The 26,724-nt window shown below is 42.0% G+C and overlaps 1 protein-coding gene across 2 annotated transcripts in view; it reads right to left on the bottom strand.

Moving 5' to 3' along the window:
* Window positions 1–26,724, bottom strand: part of MXI1 (MAX interactor 1, dimerization protein) — a 71,355-nt gene that overhangs the window by 14,552 nt on the left and 30,079 nt on the right. For both annotated transcript variants that reach the window (XM_004579858.2, XM_004579859.4), the window contains exon 3: window positions 22,223–22,252. In XM_004579858.2, coding sequence (XP_004579915.2) covers window positions 22,223–22,252 — 30 coding nt within the window. The remainder of the gene's footprint in view (window positions 1–22,222; window positions 22,253–26,724) is intronic.

Raw genomic sequence — 26,724 nt, 5'->3', positions numbered from 1 at the left:
AAATGAATTAACACATTTTCAAAAAAAAAAAAAAATAGTGGAGAGTTGAAGAACTGTAACATTTAATAGGCTTCATCAAATTGCTTACAGTGAGAGAAGTCCTAAGATAGCAATGCCAAATGAAATTCAAATCCAATTTTTTTAAATCACCGATTTCTACTTTCTGACCTTATTCACAGGCCTCTTAGCAGGTAGAAAATTGGACCTAACTTAGAAGTGATTCAAGTTTTGGCCTCTTTCAATTGTTATCCAAGAAATAGTGAAACAAATACAGTATCAGAAGGCAATTGCTACAGAAAACATAAACACCTGTGAAAGCCCAAGTATGCCAAGGAAACACCTAGACAAAGTACTCCGCAGTGCATTCAAGAAACAAAGTTAAATGAACAGTTTTTATCCCATCCTACAGACGATGAACTACTTATGCACAGGTGTACAAGTGCCTTGGGCTGCTGACCCAGTGAAGGCTGAACCCACAACGTCCTCCCTTCTCCGCTAAGGAACACTTCACTTCTGACAGCCTCCTCCTGTGGGGTAGGGGGCTGGGGGGACAAGGAAACTCCCACAAGGAAGCCCATCTAAAATTTGTTTCTACGTATACATCTCCTCTTCTTATTTGCTTATAAGGTTTTTTTTTTTTTTTTAAATGTATTCATTCACCATATTTCTTCTTGGGTCACATAAGAACTTTCTGTATTCCAAGTTTCAAAGTCTGGGAAATAGGGCTACATCACTGGAGAAAACAGTGGCAATCTGTTCTAAATACAAAATAGCTTATTTTCCTTTGGCAAGTCTCCAAGGGCCTGAGCGGAGGGGAAAGCTACTCCCCTGTGGGAGATGAGTCCGGAGCCTGGGCCACTGACAAACTTAACTTGAGGGGTGCGAGGGGAGGGCGCTGTGTTGCCTTGTTTAAAAAAGTATATATATTTATCTTTCACATCAATTTGGAAACTGATGAAGGATTTCTGTCTTACTAGGTCTCTCTCCTCTTCAGCCCTTTGTTGGTGTGCGCCCCTGTGCTGGCAGCCCCTGCTGGCTGATTTGATGGTTTCATGGTATTGAGGGGCTGAGAAGGGCTGCCGTGCAAGGGGCAGCGCATTCTCTCCCAGGCCCTGGGAAGGCACTCTGCAGTCACAGCAGTAGCCGCTTGTTCATTTTCTATTTGAAACACAGTGATGTCAATAGTATTGTACCCTGCCAGCCACCATGGGGTAAAGTACATTTTGAAACCAAAACAAACTCCCTACGTGCTGGCAAGTCAGATTTGAGACACGGTGATAATACTAAGACATTATCCTAGTTTTATAAGCAAAATACAACTAAAAGTTCTTCTACAGCAGTTCAACTTTCCATAGCATCACAGCTACCCAAAGTCTAGTTTGATTTTTTTTTTTCTAACAAATTATTGCCCAAGATGGCAGAGGCAATGAAGAAATACTATCGCCAATCGCTGATAAAGCCGTGACCCCACGCAGCACAAACAGCACCCTTGAGGAATGCTTTGTAATGTAACTGTTCATTTAGAAGCACAAGATGAAAATGGCAAAGTGCCTGTAAAAAACGGCCCCACTAATCAGACTTGATTAGTATAATGGTTCATTTCAAAGGGAGTGTATTCACTTAGAAGGACAGACACGTTTTCTTAAAGGGAACTAGAACACTCTGGCCCAGGAATTCATGCATACCTGGAAGGTCCCTATTCACCATCTTTATGAAGAATACCCTGAAACAGAGAACTAAATGATGGAAAGTGGTCACTGTGCTTTCTACTGGCAGATGGCAAATGGCTGGGCATGGCTGGGCATCTGCCAATTCCACCAAGACAGCCAGGGGTTATTTTTAAAGTCTGATTTCAGCACAATTTTCCCAAACCCAAGATACAGAGCTTTTATTTGTTTTTTTCGGTGAAAAGAAAAATAAAACCTGGGACTGAAACGAGGTGACGAAAAGGGGTTGTTGATTGTGTGTGTGTGTGTGTGTGTTCACTAGTGCTCTGCGTAACCCTGAGGCACTCACAGGTCATTTGCAGCCTTTGGAAAAGCAAAATTCAGAGAATGTAAAATATGATGTGGTCCTAGACCCGGTACAGTAGCCTAGTGGTTAAAGTCCTAAGCCTCGCATATGCTGGGATCCCATATGGATGCCAGTTTGTGTCCTGGCTGCACCACTTCCCATCTAGCTCCCTGCATGTAGCCTGGGAAAGCAATCGAGGATGGCCCAAAAGCTTTGGGACCCTGCACCCACCCGTATGGGAGACCTGGAAGAATTTCCTGGCTCCGGCTGTTACAGTCACTTGGGGAGTGAACCAGCATACGGAAGGTCTTCCTCTCTGTCTCTCCTCCTCTCTGTATATCTGACTTTCCAATAAAAAATAAATAAATAAAAAATAAAAATATGATGTGGTCTTAGTAATGACAGAGAAGTAACGTTTGGGTCCACTCGTCATTTCTGTTACCTGACTATATGGAGCTTTCTCTTTCATTATGTGGCATCACATTCTTCTTTCTGGCCACAAAGGTTTCAACTGAGTGCAGTTTTTAAGCAGGCTAGCCTAGCGTGGCCTACCACCTGGCACCCCTCCTGGGCATGCTCCCCACTGGCAAGACAGAGACGTCTTCAGTTGGGATTGGTGCACTGACCGGTGATCACGTACAAGCAGGGAAAAGGGAAGAAGCCTTTCCTTTAGAACAATATTACCTTAGAACCCTTCAGAAAAGGGAACGATGAACAACTATTACAATCTCCTAGAAGCTAACCTTTCATTGAGTCCCAGTGATGACCGTATGGCAACTCCATGACCTCACTTCAGTATGGTCTAAAAGCCAGAGAGGAAACAGAGTTCTGGTATTGCTAGGACTCCAGCTGCAGACATGAGCGATTCCTGTCCATCGACTGTTGCCCCAAGAGCTCTCACGCATTTTTCTTCCCGCTTACGCTTTGATTCCATCAGCAGCTCAGGTAAGCAATCCTGAAAACTCTGTAGTTCTTGGCTTTGGGAAGAAAGAACCAGGTAGAGGGGACGTGTTCTGCTTTTGTAACTACTGCTGCTCTGCAGGCAGACTGTGTGACCCTCCTGCCCAAGTGTAATTTTTTTAAAGATTTATTTTATTTTTATCACAAATTAGGATATACAGAGAGGAGGAGAGACAGCGAGGAAGATCTTCCGTTCAATGATTCACTCCCCAAGTGACCGCAATGGCCAGTGCTGCGTCGATCCGAAGCCAGGAGCCAGGAACTTCTTACAGATTTCCCACGTGGGAGCAGGGTCCCAAGGCCATGGGCCGTCCTCAACTGCTTTCCCAGGCCACAAGCAGGGAGCTGGATGGGAAGCAGGGCGGCCGGGATTAGAACCGGAGCCCATATGGGATCTGGGCATGTTCAAGGCGAGGACTTCAGCCGCTAGGCCACGGCGCCGGGTCCCCAAGTGTATTCTATTAGCGAACATAAAGCAGCCAGTGAAGACAAGAGGTTGCATATGCCAAGCTTTCCTTCCTTCCAGACACTTCAGGACAAAAGTTCTGAAACATCTTTCAGGATCTCTCGGAACATCCTTGGGAATCCTGAGAAGATCCAACGTGGATCCATTTATGTTCTTCTGAAAACATCCACATTTCTTGACCGGCAAACCCATACTCCCTCATTCGTCTCACCGACTACATGCAGAAATAGACTACAACTGCTTTCCAGAGTTCCGAGAGCCCAGCTTCATCAAACTGTTCTTTAGGAAAAGCCTTCTCTCTCACCAAAATAGCAGTTTTACAAAGTCATTTAGCTCTATCTAATTTGTGTTATGTTTACAAATGTTTCAACTGCAGAGACAAAATTTCTATTAAAAAAGAGTCTTACTTAGGAGACTGGAATTTTTTTTTAACAGCTTTGCTAAAATACAAGCTGTTCCGTGAAAGAATAATTGTGAATCAGGGCGGAAGAAAGAGAATCAAGATAGAAAAATCATTACTATTACAGAGGAAAATGCCAAAATTGGTTTCTATCAATGGTCCAATCACCAGCGTTCTTTTTTTCACTGATGTTAATGAGTGCTTCAGGGAAACCAATGGTTGTCCTTCATGACAATGACTTACGTGTTACAGGAACACATCCTTAACACTTCTTGATAATGCCCAGTTAGCAGCATTATCAAACAACTGAATTAAACTTAGCTAAGTCCCTGCTTTATATATTGTACTAAAAAAATTTTTAAGAATTCCGTCTTCAAAGGGAACCATGCTTCCTACTCTTTGTGATTGTGAATTTTGGTAAAGAAACCTAAGTGTGTTTTTTATTCATTTCTATATATCCGTCGTAGTCACTGCCTTTCCAGATGACAAGGACCGTATCTTTCTCTTTCACTTCATCTCAAAGATTCAGCTTTGCTCTAGTTACTTCATAATAAGAATATTGGAGATAAGGCATTCTATGGAAAAGATTATTTGTTTTGTGACAAAGTACTGTCATCAACATAAGCTGGTTTTAAAAACTGAGGGGAGAAGCCCGGCACAGTGGCTTAGTATCCAAATCCTTGTCTTGCAAATACCAGCATTCCACATGGATGTCAGTTCATAACCCTGCTGCTCCACTTCCCATCCAGCTCTCTGCTTGTGGCTGGGAAAGCAGTAAAGGATGGCATTGGAACCCTGCCCCTGCCTGGGAGACTCAGAAAGAAGCTCCTGGCTTCGGATCAGCTCAACTCTACTCATTGTGGCCACTTGGGGAGTGAACCAGCAGATGGAAGATCTGTCTCTCCTTCTCTCTGTAAATCTGACTTTCCAAGAAAAATAAATATATCATTTTTAAAAAGTTGAGGAGAGGTGCTAGGAGGAGAGCAAAAGACAAACACACACGTCTACCATCCAGCAAATTGCTAGGAAGACGCCCGCATCCAAAAGCAGAGGATTTGGGTTTCATTCCCAGCTCTGGCTCTGGCTCCTGGCTCCAACTTCCAACCAATGCAGACCTGAGGAGGCAGGAGTGATGATTCAGGTAACTGAGCTCCTTTCACTCCTGTGGAAGGCCTGGACTGTGCCCCCAGCTCCCAGCTTGGCCTCAGGCCCAGCACCAGCTGTTAACCATCTGGAGAGGGAAAGAGCCGGTGGAAGACCTAGCTGGCACACGTGCACTCACATTCTCTTGCTTTCTCGCATTGTCCCTCAACTAATTCCATTGGAAAAAAATAAATGCTCTTGGGGCTAATGGTGTGTAAGAAACATCAGCATATCTATCCAACCAAGACCCACTACTTATATATCAGACTCTAACATTCAGAGAGTTAAACCCTAAATATTCAAGCTCCAATGATCAAATTTAAATCATAAACATAAAATTTCCACTATCTTCATAGCTATCACCCCCATAACATGCAAAGTGGAAGAAAGAAATGAAAAATAGAGAGAAAGACCAAATTGTATTTTATTGGAAAAAAAGTAAAACTGCTAGTAAAACATGGTTAATTCTTTTTTTAAAAGATTCATTTATTTTTATGCAAAGTCAGATATACAGAGAATAGGAGAGACAGAGGAAGATCTTCCATCCAATGATTCACTCCCCCAAAGAGGAGTCCATCTCTTCTTTTTTAAAAATGTATTTTAAATTTTCATTCTATTTGAAGAGTGAGATTTTACATTTGCTGCTTCATTCTCCCAAAAAGGCCACAATAGCAAGTGCTGGGCTTGTCCCAAACCAGGAGCCTGGAACTCCACCTGGGCCTCCCACGTGCGTGTCAATGACCTAATCGCTAGAGCCATCATCTGCTACCTCCCAGGGGCAACCAGAACTCTGCACAATACGGGATGTGGGCATCCCACGCAACGCCTGGACGGCTACCCAAGGTAGATTCATTCTGTCAATCACGGGCATGTTTCCACACTCAATCTAAAGAATCTTAGACTATGCTTCATACATTCTCCATTACATGACCATCATTTAAAAAAATTACTTTAAATAATTCATCTACCCAATAAATCTTTCTTTAGACAAAAATTTAGAATTTATAAAAATCTAGAATGGGGAAGGTGAACGGGGAAATCCCTGAGCCTATGGAACATTTTCATGAAAAACAAACATTTAAAAAATAATAATAATAGTAAAAAAAGTGAAAAATCAACCACCAATATCTTTCCTTCTAAGTATATTCCAAAATGTGCTAAAGAACTGTTTTTACATTTCTAATAAAATGCTCAACAGAAAACAAGTTCCAATATAAGACAAATTCAATGAAATAGCTACAGAGCTCTTCCTATTTAATAAACTCTTGTATCTCTATCTCAATTAATTCACAGCTTTCAAATAAGCCCAATTCTTATAACTGCTTTTTTACAGACACAAATATTTTTGTAAAAACATAAAGACATACAAGAGTACTTCCAAAATTTCATAGAAAACGCAATTAAAAGATGTTTCTTCGGCCTGTGTGGTAGCCTAGTGGCTAAAGTTCTTGCCTTGAACTTCAACAGGATCCCAAATGCACGCCGGTTCTAATCCTGGCTACACCACTTCCCATCCAGCTCCCTGCTTATGACCTGGGAAAGCAGTCGAGGACGGCCTAAAGCCTTGGGACCCTGAATCCATGTGGGAGACCTGGAAGAGGCTCCAGGCTCCTGGCTTTGGATCAGCTCAGCTCCAGCTGTTGTAGTCATTTGGGGAGTGAATCAGTGAATGGAAGATCTTCCTCTCTGTCTCTCTGCCTTTCCAATAAAAATAAAATAAACCTTAAAAAAAAGATGTTTCTTTAAAAAAAGTTTGAAATCCATCCATAAGAGATCTTCAACATTTTTGTGAAAAGCACATTTTAATAATTTGCAGCCTGCATGAGTTTCAGAAATTTGCTGCACCAAAATAAACCCAATTTTTAATTCCATGTTCTATGAACTTTATGAAATACTCTCATAAATATGTACATATCTTATACTCATACTATGATTTTTTTTAAGAGGCAGAGAGCAAGAGAGACTGATGGACAGATGGAAGGAGATCCCACTGATGCCTTACGCCCTGGATGCCTACAGCAGCCAAGAACAGGCCAAGTGGAAGCCAGCCCTGGGAACTCAGTGAGGTTCCTCCATCTTGGGAACAAGGCCCCAACTCTGAGCCTTCCCTTGCTGCACTCCTCATTCCCCACCCTGGATCTGCAGGTGCAGGAAGCTGCAACTGGGAGCCAGAACCAAAACCCAAACTCAGGCAGACAGTTCAGACACCTTCACCACAAGGCCAAATGCCCACAGCTTAAGGATTGCACATGAACACACACCAAGTACCAACTGGCCATTTCAGTAACAATCTCTGTGGCTAACAGCATTTAGGCACATCACAGCAGCCTATGTTTTCTTAAAACTATTAATTCAAAACTAACAGGCATTCATTTTCTGAAAAAGAGTAAGTCTTCCAAGGCCCAGTAAAAGTAGATTGTTCCAGCTGACCATGGAAATTTCCATTAAAGACTGTTTAAAGAAGTCTACAGACTTTTTACTTATGTCAAATGAAATAGCTATGAAAATGAACCAGGTTATAAACACAACCACAGACAAAAATCAGTCATGCAAGAGTAATCCAGATGTTGGATGAAATTATGATGTTAGCATCAAATAATGAAGCTAAATACAAGAGATGACAACACATCAAGGAAAAGAGTTGAATTAAATCCAAATACTTTGAAGAAATTTTTTATAATCACAGGAGATCGAGTCATGGTTCCTAAGCTATTTATAGTAAAATTCTAACTTACAACTATGTTTCCTGGTCAGCTGTACCAATTCAAACACAGAAAGCAATGCACCTTCGCCTATAAACCATCACACTCCAGAGGCATGGCTGTAGCAGAGGCTCTGTTACACAGCACCATCACCCCCTTCCCGTTTCCTCAGAAGGTCATATTACCCAGAATATCGTACGGGAACAAACTGTTCTCTCGGAAGCAGGAGTGCAGAACGAAACTATTTTCTTGGAAAGCTAAGATATTTGCAAGGTAGCAAATATCTCACATTGTGCCTTCCTAAAATTTTCTATTCCCTATCTTGAAGTGGCAAGTATGGGAGGAAAAGAAAAGAAAGTACAGCTATTGATTCGCCTTGGCATTGAACTTTTTTTTTTTTAGCTCACAAAAGGCACGCAGTGTGCATCACAAGTGTTCCTTGCTAATTTACTAACGATTACAGTGTCAGACGCAAGGATGAGTCTCTACCCTCATGTAACACACATGATCTAGAAAGAATACTAGTCAACTAGAAAGGAGAGAAACTACATTATAAATTAGCATGAGTTACAACATGCTGGTGACATAAACAGTGAATCCCAAGAACTTAAAGGATATAATTTTGGATAATCAAGAATGGTTTCATGAAAAACATATTTTAGCTATGCCTTAAAGGTGCTGTGAAACAGCTCTTGTCTGGCCATCAGAAAGCCAAGGTTCTTGTCCCAACTTTGTCATTAAACAGTTTAGTGCAGCATGTTACACAGAGGGATTTGAGTATCAGAATCTACAATTTTGCCTATTAAACTGTGTCATAAAATAAAATAATAAAAAAAATCTACAATTCTCTAATGTCCATTTCAGCCTTATCATCTATGAAAATGAGTGGATGGCCTTATACTGACTGCCTTTACATATTTTTTAGTTCACAACCAATGTATTCTTGCTATGAAAATTCTAAAAATAAGATCAACACCATACTTTGCTGTTGAATCTTACTGTCTTCGTCCAAAGATAACAAGTTTATCAGTCCAACACATGTTGACCTTTTGCAATGTATTTACTTATGCATTTCTGTACATATGGACACCTATGATGTGTTATCTTTTAACACAAATCAGATCATACTGAAAATGCTTTTCTAATTTGCTTCTTTTCATTGAAAGCGTCTTGAAATTTTCTCCACATAGAGGTACACAAGTCTACTTCACTGTTTTTATATGTTGCAAGATACAAATATGTCATCATTCATTCAGTTATTCTTGTATTAACCAAAATTCATATTTCTTCTCATTTTTGGCTTTAGTAACTCTTGTCATTCTTGCTCTGTCTCTTTGTGCATGGCAAAAATTCCAAAGGGGGACAAGGTAGAGTCAACAAACCTGAGTCAAAATCTTAAAGCTAGAAAATGTAGGGAATAGGAAGAAGCTCAAATGAGGCACTCACATTTTCAGCCAAGGAGAAATTAACAGTCACAATAATACACTAATGCCTTCAGAGCAGGAGACAGGAGATATGGGTCCCACCCATCGACTTAAAAGTTAGAGCTGACAGTGCAAAGCTGAAGTACAGCAAGAGATCTTAACAGTCACTCAATCGTTCGGCCTCATTTTAGAAGAACCAAAGCCCTAGGCCATAACTAGGATGTGGTTTTGGTGACCACTATCTTCACGTGTCTGAACCACATTGTCAGCAAGGTAGGTGGGTGGGTGGGTGGGTAGGTAAGTGCATAAGTGGGTAGGTGGGTGAGTGGGTGGGTAGGTAGGTGGGTAAGTGGGTAGGTGAGTAGGTAGGTGGGTGGGTAGGTAGATGGGTGGGTAGGTAGGTGGGTATGTGGGTAGGTGGGTAGGTAGGTGGATAAGTGGGTAGGTGAGCAGGTAGGTTGGTGGGTGGGTAGATAGACAGAAGGATAGAGTCATTAAGAATGTTATAGAGAGGGGCTCGGCAGCGTGGCCTAGTGGCTGGGGTCCTCGCCTTGATCCCATATGGCCGCTGGTTCTAGTCCCGGCGGCTCCACTTCCTCTCTATCTCTCCTTCTCTCAGTATGTCTGACTTTGTAATAAAAATAAAATAAATCTTAAAAAAAAAAGAATGTTATAGAGAGATAAAAGTGAAAATACTCAATCCACATGAGAATGCAATTAAAGACTACACAAATTTGTGGTAGACTCAGTCCATATAGCTTTAATTTCCAGTAACTCTTAACAATTCTGAAAGTGAAGAGGTGTGCGGATGTCCCAGAATCAGGAATGTGCTTAGCAAACTACTAAAGCAGTGACAACATTACTGAAAAGCCACTTTTACCACCTATATAGTAAGAAGAAACATTTCAAAAACTGATCTGCAGCCAACTTCCTTCCAGATTATTCACAAATACACAGACGTGCTGCCCTGCCTCTCCTCACTGTGTCCACCCATTGCTTCTTCCAGCTGAAGCAGCGCACATCCCCTAGTGCTCAAAGGGAGACACAGAGCCACTGACCAGGAGCAGAACTACATGCAGATACAGAGACTGAGCAAATGTAAACTTGTCAGAGAATAAGAAAAAGTACCCAAAAAATCACAAATAATGACTTACAGATTAATGTTACATTTCCTTAGAAGTCAGCCATAAGTAACTTTCCTATAAGAATATGGTCCAGAATTTAACTTGTGGAATTCATATCTATACCCATCTATATTTATGCACACATGTATACACACACACACATATATGTATATAGGCAGCTTTTGAAGAATGTGTTACAGGCATATTCACACACACATATGCTACTTAGGGCAAATTCCAGTTATTTCTTACTTATCAAACTAATACACTCTAATACAGGATCTTACATTATAGCTACTGAACCATGTATTACAATAATTTTCAGATTCCTTTTAAAGTACCAAGTTTTATCGCAAAGTCATGTCTACAGAGAGGAGAAGAGACAGAGAGGAAAAGCTTCCATCCAATGATTCACTCCCCAAGTGACCACAGCGGCTGGTGCTGAGCTGATCCAAAGCCAGGAGCCAGGAACTTCTTCTAGGTCTCCCACATGGGTGCAGGGTCCCAAGGCTTTGGGCTGTCCTCCATTGCTTTCCCAGGCCACAAGCAGGGAGCTGGATGGGAAGTGGTGTAGCCAGGATTAGAACCGGCGCACATTTTGGATTCTGGTGCAGTGCAAGACAAGAACTTTGGCCACTAGGCCATGCCGCCAGGCCCTAAAGTGAGGTTTTGTTTTGTTTTGTTTTGTTTTTTTTAAAGATTTTATTATTATTGGAAAGCCGGATATACAGAGAGGAGGAGAGACAGAGAGGAAGATCTTCCATCCGATGTTTCACTCCCCAAGTGAGCCGCAACGGGCTGGTGCGCGCCGATCCGAAGCCGGGAACCAGGAACCAGGAACCTCTTCCAGGTCTCCCACGCGGGTGCAGTGTCCCAATGCATTGGGCCGTCCTCGACTGCTTTCCCAGGCCACAAGCAGGGAGCTGGATGGGAAGTGGAGCTGCCGGGATTAGAACCGGCGCCCATATGGGATCCCGGGGCGTTCAAGTCGAGGACTTTAGCCGCTAGGCCACACCGCTGGGCCCCCTAAAGTGAGGTTTTAAGATGACTTTTCCATCTACTCTTTCAATTGTGTATGTTGGGAGGGCGACAAATAAACATAGGTAACATATTCATTTATTTCAGAAAAATGCTTCAAAGAACGGAATAACAACTTTCCAACACACCTGTAGTTATTGAACTTGTTTGATAGGCAGGGATTTCAGAGGTCAACGGGTCTCTTACAACCCTGACAAGACCTCAAGTTGTTCACGAACTTACACAACATCCACAGCCCATCAGTGATGAAGGTGGAAGAGAACATTATCCTTCAAACTTCTCATGCCAATGCATCACCTATTCCCAAAGATGCTCTCCAGCTTCATGAATTCCCGTTTCACAACTGGGCTTTTCAATCAGATTAGGCATTAAAACTCATCTTCCTTCTCTGGCTTTCCCAAAACAAGAACAAACAGCAAGTCATTTACTTAGGAGTTAAATTTCAACTTTTCTTGATTTAGAAGATCATAGGCAATATGTCATATGTTTGTCCCAATGCTGAATTAATTACTTTTTGAGCAAATCTGTCTTCAAGAGTTGGTAAGTAATCAGATTGGGAAAGCCTGTTCTCATTACTGAATCCTTATTAAGATCTGAGGCTTTTCACTAATAATGCTCCTGGGACTTTCAGCTGGCATTATTCACTAGAATAAGTAGAAAATGATAAGTAAGTGCAGAATACTTATCCTCTGCCACTAAACAGCCATAACGTATCAAAGACTATGAACTTCTTCCTTTTCAAAAGAGAAATGTGGTGCCCACATTGTGGCACCATCCTCTGACTCCAGCACCCCCTTCCACGAGGTGATTCACATCCTGGCTGCTCCACTTCTCACCCAGCTGCTGGCTGATGCACTTGAGACAGCAGCACAGGCCGCTCCAAGCACAGGGCCCCTGGACACGCACTCGGGTGGGCCTGGACTGAGTTCTGAGTCACTGCCTCTCGCCTGGGTCAGCTCTTGCTGTTCTGGGTTTTGGGGACCGAGTCATCCTGTTCAGGATCTTTGTTGCTCAGCCTTGCAGGACACTGGTGAAGTCTGTCATCTGAAGAGGTGGGTTTCTTCCTGATGCACCTCTGGGCATGTTGTAACTGCCAAAAATTCTAACACAATAGAAACTCAAATGCAAAAGAGACTATAGTTTAAGCAGAAATACTTGAATTGTGGTTATTATGGACTTCCAGTATTTATCAAGAACATTTTCACTGCATTAATTTCTTACTAAATGTAGCAAAGGAATTTAGCGAAACAGCACACTGCCCTGAACTCTGGCAGGATTCTCCTCCCTGTTACGCGCCTCACTCCTGAAGGACAGCTGTACAAATCAGAATCTTCAATGCTGCACACGTTGTATACAATCTCATCTAAAATATCTAAGGAAAATGCATGAAACTCGTCCTATTTTTCTAAAACTCTTAATTTCATACTTTGAGCCGAAATGTTATCTTCACCAGGTTACATCTTTGCTGAGAATGATACTCAGCAATCACGTGGATAAAAGCATCCATACTATAATATCCACACGTCAGCTGTTCGACAGCTGGCCTGACTGTTCACTTCTAGATATCATTTCAGAATTTAGGACATAATCATGTCTTCCATGCATCAATTGTAGAGAGGTTTTAAGCCACAGAAACTGGGCAGCTGAAATCCTGAGAACATTCAGTTTCTAGGATGTGAACTTTATTTCTGAGTACGCCTGTCACTTTGACATTTATGCAGCTTGGGTCAGGACACAGAAAGCTTAGTTCTAATGAGCCATTTCCAATAAAGGTCAATATGAAAACGGAATCTATCCAGACACAAAGGCAAGGATTTCACTGCATAGACTACATTTCAGGTATGCAATTTCTTCTTCTATTATCCATAAATTTTATCTCTCAAACTTGCCCATCACTTCAACTTTCACATAACACTCATTTCTGAACAGATGTCTGTTTCTGTATTGACAGTTATTTTTAGCTGGCCAAATTTTCAGCATATCCATCCTATAAAAATGGTTAAAATACTCATTTGCTAGTATAGAAAAGACAGCACATCAATTATATGCCTGACAAGTGTTATCTTCAGACTGTAAATATTAAGTCACAGATTTAACTAGTTTTACAGCTCCCTATGAGAAGTATATTAAGGTGCCAGCGTGCTAGTATATCAGAATAAGCTGCCACCTGCAGTACCGGTGTCCCATACAGGTACCAGTTTGAGTCCCGGCTGCTCCACTTCCAATCCGGGACCCTGCTTGTGATCTGGGAAAGCAGTGGAGGACGGCTTCAGCCTTGGGCCCTGCACCCCAATGGGAGACCTGGAAGAAGCTTCCATGTTCTGATTAGGATTAGAGAGTGAGTAAAGGGAACAGAAGACCAGTCTCTCCTTCCTTCTGCCTTTCCAATAAAAATCAATAAATATAAAACCAAAATATCCAATTTGAAGTGTTGTACAACCACTCTCACTGTAACTGGACGTCTACTGTCTAACAGCACAGAGACTGTAACTGTCCTCTTGCAGAATCCTGCATGAATGAAAGCCAGGGGTGTCAGTTTCCCACCTTTACACTACAGAAGGAGCCGCTGTGTCCACGGGCCGAATCGAGCATGTGTCAGTCACACACACACACAGACACACACACACACACACACACACACACGGTCCAAGAAGCACTTTCCTCTGACACTGCGCTTGTTTTAAAAAAAACAAAAAACAAAGATTTGTTTTTATTTTTATTGGAAAGGCAGATTTTCAGAGAGGAGGAGAGACAGAGAGGAAGATCTTCTATCTGATGATTCACTCCCCAAGCGACAGCAGATAGATCTCTCTCTCTCTCTCTCTCTCTCTCATATGGGATGTCAATGTTGTAGGTAGTAGCTGTTTACCTGCTGTACCACAATGCCTGCCCTTTTAAGCAAATACCACACAAGCACACAAAGTAAGTCATGACAACAAGTAAAGTTATGCTCATCCCACCAAGGAATCCTAACTAGTCAGGTAGTGCACCAAGAAATCACTGCCCAAAATTTTACTCTTAAGTTCTATTGTAAGATAAAACAGACCAAACAACCACTCCGCAAAAATATCCATGTCAAACAGAGACATGGGAGGAGGTCTAGAAAAATGACATATTCGTTATTATGTCCAAGTAATTGCGATAAAATAACTAATACATTAAAAATTCTAACAAATGGGACAAGTCTTTTGTTTAGCAGTTATTACTCTGAGACAACCACATTCCATATTCAAGTGTCCAGGTTAGAGTTCTGGTTGGCTCCCAATTACATGCACCCCGGGAGATGACAGTGACAAACCAAGCAGTTGGATCCCTGCCACTCAAGCGGGAGGCCAGGCTAGAGATGCTGGTTCCTGGCCTGGACAAGGTCCCACCTGGCCCACCTGTGGGAACCTGAGCCGGTCAGTGAAGGAGACTGCTCTTGCTTGCTCTCATCCTCTCTTTGTCTCTCTCACTCTCACACACACACATTCTCTCTCTCTCAAATACATGAAAACAAAGATTTTAACACACACCAAAACAGATTTGAAGTTATTTATGAATTCTAGTTGTTATATGTGTGTATGTTTTCTCAATAAATCGCTTACAATCTTCACACACTGAAATAAGAAAAAGCAGACTTCACAAGTCCTAAGCTCCATCTGATGCGCCGTTCCCCTACAAAATGTCCTGTCCCTGTCTCAGAACACTGTATGGCATGCTAATGAACTGACAGCCAATAAGCCTCTACAACTTTTTAAAAAGTTATTACTTCTTAAAAGTAGGATAAAAGTTCTGTAACATAGAAATTCTTTAAGACGTTACCAGTTTTCAAGTTCTCACCAAATTCGTTCACATTTTAAGAATTAAAATTTTCCGTTCTCCTCCCATGAAATTCTTTTTATAAGTATGCTCTTTGTGCTTTCAACAGTATTTTATAAATTTTGTCACTTTTCACTTCATTAAAATTTGACAACTGATGTTGCTGATTGTCAATCGACTCAATATCACATATTATTCCTTCATCCAATGTGGATTTTCTGAATGACTGCCATGCGATTGCTAAGTGCAAACTTTTCTAAAACTGTTTTTTTTTAAGAAAGCAATACATAACACGAATATGTAATGAGGTAAATAATTCAGACATAAATCTTAAGGTGACATAAAAGGGAATGGAACAGAAAGTGACGGGAGGTGACTACTGTTCTCTAAGAAGATGACCTGAGAGCTAAGCATTCAATAACGGTGAAGAATTAGAGCAAAGGCTTTCTCCAGGCGGAAAGCAAAAATGCCAAGATGGAAATGAGCATGGGAGGTCTGGGGGAAATGCAGCAAGACCACGGACAGGGTGGTGGGACCCTGCAGGCCACAGCTTCTATCTGATGATTGCCATGGGAACCGGGGGCTGGGGGGACTGTAAACAGAAACATTGCCACCTGACGGTATCCTGAGGACACCAGCGTGCTGCCGGGTGAAGAATGACACGCAGTTAACAGAAAATGATCTTCTTTGTTTACAATGTCACTTCATCCTCTCCTTCCCTTTAGGTTGCCTGAACACTGGCTCTTAAATCCTGTGCTTACATCAGGGCTAGGGAACATCTTTCTCTGCCAAGGGCCATTTTGGATATTTTTAATACCATTCACCAGACACACAAAATCCAAAAATCCACAGATTTATTAAGTTTCAAGTGCCACCTGTGACAGCCTGCAGGACCAGCCCATGTGACTCTGAGGGCCCCGTGCTGCCTGCGGCTGGAGCATCTCCCTTGCACCACACGGACTACATCGATGGCATCCAAACTGCTCTTCTGTTACTTCTTTAATGTGTTGTTCATACCTCTCTTTTTGCTTCCAAAGTCTCAGTAACTCACCACTGCTAAAAAAATAAAATCCAAATTCCCTGACATTCAGAAACACACCACTAATCCTGAACCACACTTCCATTCTCCCCCACAACTAATCCAGCAAGACTCATTCCACTCACCGTGGTTCCCTGACTTCTTCCTGAACACAATTTCAGATATGCCACTTTGCTGCTGCAGCTCTAGGCATGGGAACTCCTTCCCTTTTTCTTTTCTTGTATTCAAGCTCAGTCTCTTCTTCACAGCTCTGCATACACTCCCTTTAACTGTGCAGAGCAGAAGTTGGACTACAACCCACAGTATTTTACATCATGACCTAGTATACACAAGTTCCACCATTTTACATTAAACTTTACCTTATATAATGCACTTTCACTTTTATTTATTCTTAAAATTTATTCTTATTGGAACGGCAGATGAGATTTAGGAGAGAGTGAGAAACAGAGATCTTTAGTCTGCTGGTTCACTCCCCAAACAGTCACTTCAGGTAGAACCAAGTCAATATGAAGCCTGGGTCTTCCCATGTGGGTGCAGGGTCCCAAGGCTTGGGGCCATCCTCTACTGCTTTCCCAGGCCATAAGCAGGGAACTGGATGGGAAGTGGAACAGCTGGGACATGACCAGTGACCATACGGGATCTTTCTGGTGCTTGCAAGGTGAGGATTTAGCTACCGAGCCGTCGTGCCAGGCCATGAACTTTCTACTATACCATAACTCTTCCACAAGGTGACTTCCTAAAACAATCACTCTAGACTGTCAATGTGAAACCGCTACTAGTGTATCTTCCTGACATTTACCAGTCACTTCACTAGATCACGCCATTAAAAGATGAAACCTACAAATATCCAACTAAAATGACTCTAAGTTTAGGATAGAGTCAGTATCATGTATTTTATAAATCACAATGATACATACAGTATTTCTTAATCATGGCTGAAAGGAAAGACTGATATTAAACAGCTACTCAAGATGAGATAGGGTCATGACTAAGGTCGCCCTATGTTCATATCCATCTCATTTCTATTTGTAGTTAACGACCGACCTACACTTTGTGCCTTCCTACTTAATGGAATTATACAACAGACTTGCAAGATGGGGAAACGCCAGTGAAGGACTCTGTAAGCTCTCATTTTCATTCCTTCCTCTGAGGCCTGTGGGAGTCCCTAGAGGGAGGACACCAACTCCTGTCCCCTGGACCACCTCCTTCTGCCACACACACACAGTCATGTTCTGCCCGGGAAGGCTCTGGGGTCAGTGTGCTCATCAGCCTTCCAGTCTCATCAAGGCTGTCAGAAGCGTAAAGCATTTCTTTCAAAGGCATGACAGGTATTTGGGTGGATTGGCCTCTCCTGAAGTCTTCACTAAGTTTCCAGACCAGTTAGGTCCTGTTCAAGCTGTTGACTCTGTCAAAAGCACCATTAGCAATCTGATTTGAGAAAAATGAAAAACAATCAAGTGACTAAAAATCCTTGTTATGCAGCTTCTTCCCTCGCTAAGGATCCAACTCGTAAGACAGGCCAGTGGGAGAGGGAAACTCTTCATTCTTCAGTCTCAAACATTCACTGCATTGCCCAGATGACTGGCACCCTGCAGCAAGTGCAGACCCTCTAAAGGTATCCTGCCTGCCCTGTCTCTACTGGCTTGCTCCAACTTGTTTTGAGTCCACAGGGACTGGGCAAGAACACAAATAACAAAGGCTCTGAACCATCAAGATCTGCCTTTCCAATAACAATAAACAACTCTTCTAAAAAAGATCAGGCTCAGTAAAATCAACAGGCAGAGAAATCTGCCCCCAGAACTACCCAAAAAATAACAGGAATTTTTCCATCAGTTTTTTAAAAACCCAATGTTCCCTAACAAGCTGTAGGCTTCTCAACGTGGACAGCAGCATGCAAGACCCCAAATCTCCAACACTCTTAAGACAGCCATCTGGAGATCACCTTGCCACTTACCAACAATTAAAAATCACCTACTCTAATTCTCACTGGATTTGCCCCACCTTTTTATATGCAAGCAGCTTTATACACAAGATTTTAAATCAATAAAGGGGAAAAGTAATTCGATCTAAATACAGGATTACAAAGTTGCAAAATTTCAAGAATATGAATTACTATAGAGATGAATTACTATGAAAATTTTTTTTCAAAAAGAAGACAAAACATTATCTTTTTTTTTTTTTTTTTAAAGATTTTATTATTATTGGAAAGCCGGATATACAGAGAGGAGGAGAGACAGAGAGGAAGATCTTCCATCCGATGTTTCACTCCCCAAGTGCGCCGCAACGGGCTGGTACATGCCAATCCGATGCTGGGACCAGGAACCTCTTCCAGGTCTCCCACGTGGGTGCAGGGTCCCAAGGCTTTGGGCCGTCCTCTCCTGCTTTCCCAGGCCACAAGCAGGGAGCTGGATGGGAAGTGGAGCTGCCGGGATTAGAACCGGCGCCCATATGGGATCCCGGGGCTTTCAAGGCGAGGACTTTAGCCGCTAGGCCACGCCGCCGGGTCCCAACAAAACATTATCTTTTGTATACTTTCTTCATACAAGAATGTACTCAAAGCAAGGTAAAAGGAAAAGCAAAAATTTTTTTTATTTTATTTTTTTTAATTCTTTTTATTTTAAAGGACACCAAAGCTAATATTTTTTTTCTTTAACAGATCAAGTAAAAATAGTATGCTGGTTAAAAAGAAATATTAAACAGACCTGTGCAAGAGTTTAAAAAATATAATAATGATATAGGCTTTGATTCTAGAAATATTTCAGTGTCATCCTTCTGCTACTCGATTAAAATACCTGATCATTTTAAAATCTTGTGCCTACTAAGATTTTGGGGCTTTTGGCTACTTTTCAGAAATGGAGTATGGATTATTAAACTTAATTGTCCCTTTGGAACTGACACTCTGGCACACATTACTAATGTAAGAATCATACTGACATTGGTAAGAATCCTTGCAAAAGCTCATCTTGGAAAGGTTAATCCTGCATCACCTTTCAAGGAAACCTCAGGGAAAAGAGGGAGGGCAGAGAAGAAAAAAGCACAGAAAGATGGGAGAGGGCAAGAAACAACTTGAAAATTATGAAAATCTGCCAGCCCTGGGTTAATAAAGCCTATTAGCTTTTTCAAGGCTATCAGAACAAGAGGGACCATGCCTTTTAAGAGGTTTGACAAGAAAACTGCTAGAAAGTATTAGGCCTCAGCGGATGAACCAGGGACAGAAGACCTTCATTGGAGATGGCCCACAGCACACTTACAAAAAGCATGCATGTTACAGCCATGCCACAGTCAGATACTACACAATTTACAGGAAATATCAACATTAAAACCACCATCTAGTGCACACTGGTGAAATGCTAGGCCCGAGGATACAAAGCTGAACACGATGTCACCATGCCTTTAACGCAGTAACAGCGACTGGGCAAAGATACATAAACAAATCACGGTCCTGCTACCTATCAGCTTACAACAACAGATAAGAACAAAACACAGTGCTCAGTGGTAAAAGTCGCTAAGTCCGCCTTTTTTAAAAGGCTTTGGTATCTATCAGATCTGCAGTCAGGTGGGCAGGCTATAAGATGTCTTCTATTAAAAACAAAAATAAGGGGGTAGGCAGCAGTGCTGTGGTTTAGCAGGTGAAGTCAGAAAATCTGGCTGCTTCACTTAAGACCCAGCTCCCTGCGAACGTGCCGGGAAAGCAGCAGAGAATGGCCCAAGTGCTCCGGTGCGTGCGTCCACATGGGAAACCAGGAAGAAGCTCCTGGCTCCTGGCTTCAGAGCAGCCAAGCTCTGGCCAACGTGGCCGTGTGGGGAGTGAACCAGCAGATAGCAGATTTTTGTTTTTCTCTCCCTCCCTAACTCTGCCTTTCAAATAAATATATCTTTAAATGCACAAAGGCATGACAAAAAGTTGAAAGCCATGAGATGTAACTTGTCAAAACTGGTTCGTGCAGACAATTCCTGTTTAACTGTTACTCTAATCTCTTGTATTCTCTCCCAAGCTTGTCCTCTTCCTACATCCTTTTCCACGGTAAATGGCAATACCACCTATACGTTAACTATTTATAGTGAGTTGACATCACTAAGTTCTATCCATTACGCTCCATTCTCACTTTGTTTGTCTCTGTCTCCATGGATACCTTTCAAAAGGGTCCACATGCCTTTGATATCCCCTCACCCAACCATCCAATTCTTCAGGGAAGCAGAATACTGACACAGGAAATACAAAATCGTGTAACATAGTTTCTGTCATCAAGGAACTCAAAAATTTCATGGGGAGAAAGATGTAATTAAAATACTGTATCGGGGCCAGCATGGTGGCACAGTAAGTTAAGCTGTCACTTGCGATGCTGGCATCTAGTACCAGTTGGAGCCCCGGCTGCTCTGCTTCCCATTCAGCTTCCTGCTAATTCCTCAAAAGGCAGCAGAAAATGGCCCAGGGACCACAATGAAACAAGTGAATCTGAAGCAATGCTTCCAAAACACAAATCTCAACATCATTCACCTGCTCCTGCGCCCTCGTCGGAACTCTCCAGGATGGAAGACCAGCCTCTTCCACACCCAGCCTGCCTCACCTCATCCGTCACCTCTACTCTCATACAGAACCTCCTGCAGTTTTCTCTACACAAGCTGCTTGTACGCTGCAGAGCCTAAGACACCCTACAAACAGGGAACTTCTACAGAGGGTCTTCCGGGGCCTTGTGTCTCTCCACTGCTGGGTGTACCACTTACATAGTATTTGTTTTTTAAGGACTGTTTAATTGAAAGAAAGAGAGAGAATCTCTTATCAACTGGCTTATTTCCCAAATGACCGCAACAGGCATGTCTGGATCAGGACAGGATCCAGGAAGGCCACCCTGGTCTCCCGCACGGCTTTTGCGGTTACTTCATGTTAGAGTATAGGTAAATGCTATGATAGCATATTAGTATGAAAGAACAGAATGTTTTTGTTGGGCAGTGTGAGATTCCCTTGTGCTGAAGAAAACTGCTACTTTGCTAGGTCAGGAGGCGCACGGACTTTGGGAGGATTCCGCTTTTGCGATAAATCTGTTCTTTGCTGCCCTGCAACTTTGTGAACCCAGGTGCAGGGGGTGGGGTTGGGGGGTGCGGAAGGACACAATTCTTCTCTGGTCCCAGGAACAGGAGGAAGATAAGGGTGTGAGAATGGGATGAGCCATACAGATAGTGGGTATCGGAACGGAACAGGCTCCCTGTGCCTGAAGGCCATAAAAAATCAACATGTCTAAGGTTGTTACTTTTGATGTATTTCCCAGCCCAAAAGGGCCTATGTAATCTTCTGTCTTGGGCTCATTCAGGGTCCGACTGCCCGGCTTGGCTGGCCTGTGTGCCACAAGCATGGTCTGGCCCCAGCATGCTGGCGCAATAAACTCTGTTTGCTGCTTGCATTACCAGTGAGACTCTTTGTCGTTCTCAGGGGGTTGACTAGCTCGCACCATGACGTGGGGGGTGGGGGGCTTTGGCCCAGACTCTAACATTCACACATTTAAATATGGCCCGTGAGCTGTCTTACCCTACCTTGCCAGGTGTGTCGACACACAGGATAACTAGCACCCATCACAACAGCTTACGGACTCTGGTCAGTATTTTAATGACCTATCTTTTTTGTTTGTTTGTTTGTTTATGTTTTTTTTTTTAAGCTCTGCGTTTCTTAATGACAAAAACTGCCTGACACAAATTTCTTGGGTAAACAGTCTGCCTGCCTGACACTGAGCTATAATCCACACTTCATAAATATCTGAATTGTGTGAATAAAAGAATGAACTGTAAAGAAAATTCAATGTTCAACAATTTGTCCTGTTTATGACCCACTCTTAAGAAACCTACTCCTTGGTAAGACCATATTTAAGCCACAATCACAACTAAACCATCCTCAAAGACAAAAATACAAAATTCAAGAAAGTGTTTACTTCTTCCGGTCACGACTTAACATAGCTTGTGGAGGGGAAAAAAGTGTCAATGGTTTGGAACTGAGCTAGGTTATCTGTTTCTAACAATAATACTACAACTACATATGCATTATTACATGATTCTTCACAGGTAAAATGGTGAGTTTGCTTTTTAAACAGTAAATGAAAGCTGCATCTTAGCACTGACTCACCGATTCTTTTCCAGCTCATTGTGTGTGGATCTAGAAGAAAAAAAGAAAAGAAAGAGCATTAGCCATGCTTGTTGAAAGGGGAGTTCATCCCTGCTATGCCACAGCCGGTGAATTTATTTAACAGTGCAGTACCTGGTCAGAATCCGACAGCCTCATCATCACAGAACCATCAGCATTCATGAGGACTGCTTATTCAGACGGCCTGCCCCTGGACCAACCATTCTCAAGCTGGAGCTTTTTTTAATGACACATCAGCACATGCTCTGCTTATGGTATCCCACATTTTGCTGACTTGTAGATATTTCTCCCAAACATAATCTCATTTTGTTTAAAAAGGAAAAAAAAAGTCCCTGTCTTCCTCTGACTCCCCTCTCCCAAACACAGGAAGTATGCTCAAACTGCAAACCTGAACCTGCCTTTACGATAAACAAAAACAAAGAAAAAGAATTTTTTTTTAATTTAATTTTATTTGAAAGGTAGAGTTACAGAGGGAGAAGGAGAGACAGAGATCTTCCACCTGCTGGTTCACTCTCCAAATGGCCACAGCAGCCAAAGCTGAGTGGATCTGAAGCCAGGAGACTGGAGTTTCCTCCAGATCTCCTCCTTGTTGGGCCATCCTCCACTGCTTTCCCAGGCCTTAAACAGAAACCGGACTGGAAGTGGAGCAGTTGGGACTCAAACCAGTCCCATGAGATGCTGGCAATGCAGCCAGAAGGCTTAGCACACTATGCCAACTTATTAGCCTTATATAAGAACATTTTATACAAGGAAAAAAATGTTAATATGAGTTCAGAAGATCTATTAATAAAATCAAGGGACATTTTAAAAGACTGGAAGAATCTGATTCAAAATATTATCTGTGATTGTTTTCTTTTGGTGATTTTTTTGTTGTTTTGCTTCCCAGTTTTGTGCTTTTTAATTTGTCTGATGATATCTTTCTTTAATTTAAAGGAATTTATTAATATATTAGATTCTCGGGTTCACAGTAAATGTGAATCTTTGCTATAATGATGCTTACATCTAACAAGCATGCTAAACAATGTGCTAAGCACATATCTCATTTTACACCAGAACAATCCTCTTGTTTTTTTCTTTTTTAAACAAGCAAACTGCGGCTCAGAGAGGTCAAGAAACTTACTCCCAACCCAAGACTGTAAGTGGCAGCCGTAAGTTAAGATCTGTCTCCTTGGGGCCGACACTGTGCCTCAATAGGCTAATCCTTCCCCTCCAAGTGGGGTAGCCCATTTGGGCACCAGTTCTTGTTATAGCTGCTCCACTTCCCATCCAGCTCCCTGCTTGTGGCCTGGGAAATCAGTGGAGGATAGACCAAAGCCTTGAAACCCTGCACCTATGTGGGAGACCTGGAAGAAGCTCCTGGCTCCTAGCTTTGGATCAGCTCAGCTCCAGCTGCTGCAGTCAGTTGGAAAATGAAGCAGCAGATGGAAGATCTTTCTCTGTCTCTCCTTTTCTCTGTATATCTGCTTTTCCGATAAAAATAAATCTTAAAAAATATGTCTTATTCCAAACTCCAAAGTCTTATTAATCTCCTGGTAAGAAATTTTCAAAAAAAAAAAAAAAAAAAAAAAAAAAAAAAAAAAAAGAATCAATACTGAATAAAGTTTAAAGGCGCATACTTGAAAGCTGAACTACATGGGCTCACATACTGTGTGGCCTTGGGGAAGTCCCTTCATGTCTCTGTGCTTAGTTTCCTCATCTATGAAAGAAGGAAAGTACAGTGAACCTTCCATATCTGCAGGTTTCACATCTACAGATTAAATCAACAGCAGACAGAAAATATCAGCGGGGGTGGGGAGGGCTGCATTTACCCTGAACACAGACTCTCTTGTCATAGCATAACAGCTATTTACATATAATCGACCTGTACTTGGCACTGTACGCAACCTAGAAGACTTTAGGCATGCAGGAGGATTTCCACAGGTTATATGGCATTCTCGAATTTTGGTTTCCACAGGGATGGTCCTAGAGCCAATTTCCCATGGATACCAGAAAATCATCATGTTTGCCTTGTGTGATTACGACAAGGTTCATACTGAACAGCAAAAAACAATAACATCAGTTACGTTCAAATTATATCATAGTAGGCGCCCCTGAATGAACACGTAAAACTGTTGTAATAACTTAGCATTAACAAGAATTTTGAGGCTGGCACTGTGGTACAGTGAGTTAAGCTGCTGCCTGGAATGTTGGCATCCCATAACAGGGCCAGGTTGAACCCTAGCTGCTCCACTTACGATCCAGCTCCATGCTAACATATCCAGGAAAGCAGCAAAATATGGCCGAAGTGCTTGGGCCCTTGTATCCATGTGGGAGGCACAGATGAGCTTCCAACCTCCTGGGTTTGGCCTGACCCATCCCTCCATCCCTGCTGGTATGGCCTTCTGGGGTTTGAACCAGCAGACCAAAGATCCTTCTCTGTCTCCACCTCTAACTCCACCTTTCAAATAAATTAAATATATATATATATATATATAATCTTTGTATATATTTTAGGCTTCTATCATGAAAACTAAATTTTAATCATTTTCTCTATTCTCATTAATGTTAAATGGCTTTAGAATATTATACAACTGACTGCTTTAGTCTTTTTTTCTCCAAAGGGTATTTTAGTAAGTCATACTCCAAAACCTTAACAAGGATATTTTGGCAGCCTTGTGATTTATGGAAATTTTAACCACTGGCTTAGTCCAAGAGCCAGAAGACTCCTTTGAGTTACTGTCTCTTATCCACTTTTATTCTCTTACCAGTTTTATAAAGTTCAAATGACATGTAATAAAAAATAAGTTCATTTTAAACAGATTATCTTAATGAAAACACTTCTCCCTTAAGGCGATAAAAAGAACCTTAGACTATTTCAACAGTCCAGCGAAACTGACAGTGAATAAATATACAATTCAGATGGAAGAAATTATAAAAATATACAATGGTCAGTTTAACAGACTCAGCTCAAATCTCAATACATAAAACAACAAAACCCATTATCACAACACAAGTATTTAAGTTTTAATCAAGTTCTTTTACTTAAAGGAAATGTTAGAGCCAATTAATAATTTACAAGGGGGAAACAAATATTTTTTTTAATTTAAAGATTTATTTATTTTTGTTGGAAAGGCAGATAGATATACAGAGAGGAAGATCTTCCATTCAATGGTTCACTCCCCGGGCAGCCACAATGGCTAGAGCTGAGCCAATCTGAAGCCAGGAGCCAGGAGCTCCTCCAGGTCTCCCACGCGGGTGCAGGGTCCCAAGGCTTTGGGCCGTCCTTGACTGCTTTCCCAGGCCACAAGCAGGGAGCTAGATGGGAAGTGGTGTAGCCAGGATGAGAACCGGCACATGGGATCTCAGCGTGTTCAAGGCGAGGACTTAAGCTGCTACGCTATCATGCTGGGCCCGGACACAAATAGATTTTAAATAGATTTTAAAATAAATACTAGGGACCAGTGTTGTGGCACAGTGGTTTAAGCCCTTGCGTGCGGCACCAGGATCCCTAAAAGGTGCTAGTTTGAGACCCCCTTCTGACCCAACTTGCTGGTAAAGCAGAAGATGGTGCAAACCCTCTGAGCCCCTTCTATCCACTCTGAGAGACCTGGAGGGAATTGCAGGTTGTCTTGACTCGGCCCAGCCCGTCACTGCGGCTACTGAGTCAATCAGTGAATGAAAGACAATACTCTCTTTTTTTTTTTTACATTTTTTTTTATCAATTTCATTGCATTATGTGACACATTTTTTTATGCACTGTGATTCCCCCGCCCCTCCCCAAACCCTCCCCCGCCCCACGGAGGATTGCTCCACCTTGTTGCATTTCCATAGTTCAAATTCAGTTGAAATTCTTTCATTGGAGGTTCTGACCAGTCGTAAAGTCCAGCAGACAATACTCTCTTTCTCTCTTTCAAGTAAGCAATTTAAAACAAACAAAAAAATACTCTCTAAAATGTAAATGATAGTAATGAGTTTACCCTGGTCCCTCTTGTTGAGCAGGTTTTGGTTTAATTGCCTTTTTTCTAAGAAGAAAACTAAGAATAGGCAAAACAAAAGACAATCCACACACAAAATGCTACAGCAAGCAACCAACAGAAACGATACGCTGCGGGAAGAGTAGACTGTTTGCCACAAACTTACTCTGAAAAGTCAAGTAACCCCACTGATAGTCATAAATGCAAAATATACCAAATGATAATTATCGAATTCCAATATTATATTGAGCCTATTATAGCAAAGTTAGCAATAAAAGAATATATCTGACCCACTGCTGTGAGCAAAATTAAGACAGCAGGTTCATCCTACCTCTCTCTCTCTCTATGGACTTTCATTATTTAGCTTTTTTCTTTTATAAGATAGGTAAGAGAGAAGGCTCTTGGCATGGTAGTTAAAATGCTGCTCCGAAGGGTCGGATCCCATGCTTGAGTGCCCGGGCTGAGGTCCCCACCGCAGGCTGGTAGCCAGCATCCTGCCAATGGGCACACAGAGGACAACAGATGCAAGCT

This window comes from Ochotona princeps, chromosome 13 (assembly GCF_030435755.1).
Source record: "Ochotona princeps isolate mOchPri1 chromosome 13, mOchPri1.hap1, whole genome shotgun sequence".
In the NCBI taxonomy this organism is placed as follows: Eukaryota; Metazoa; Chordata; class Mammalia; order Lagomorpha; family Ochotonidae; genus Ochotona; species Ochotona princeps.
This window is presented reverse-complemented; position numbering and strand designations above follow the sequence as displayed.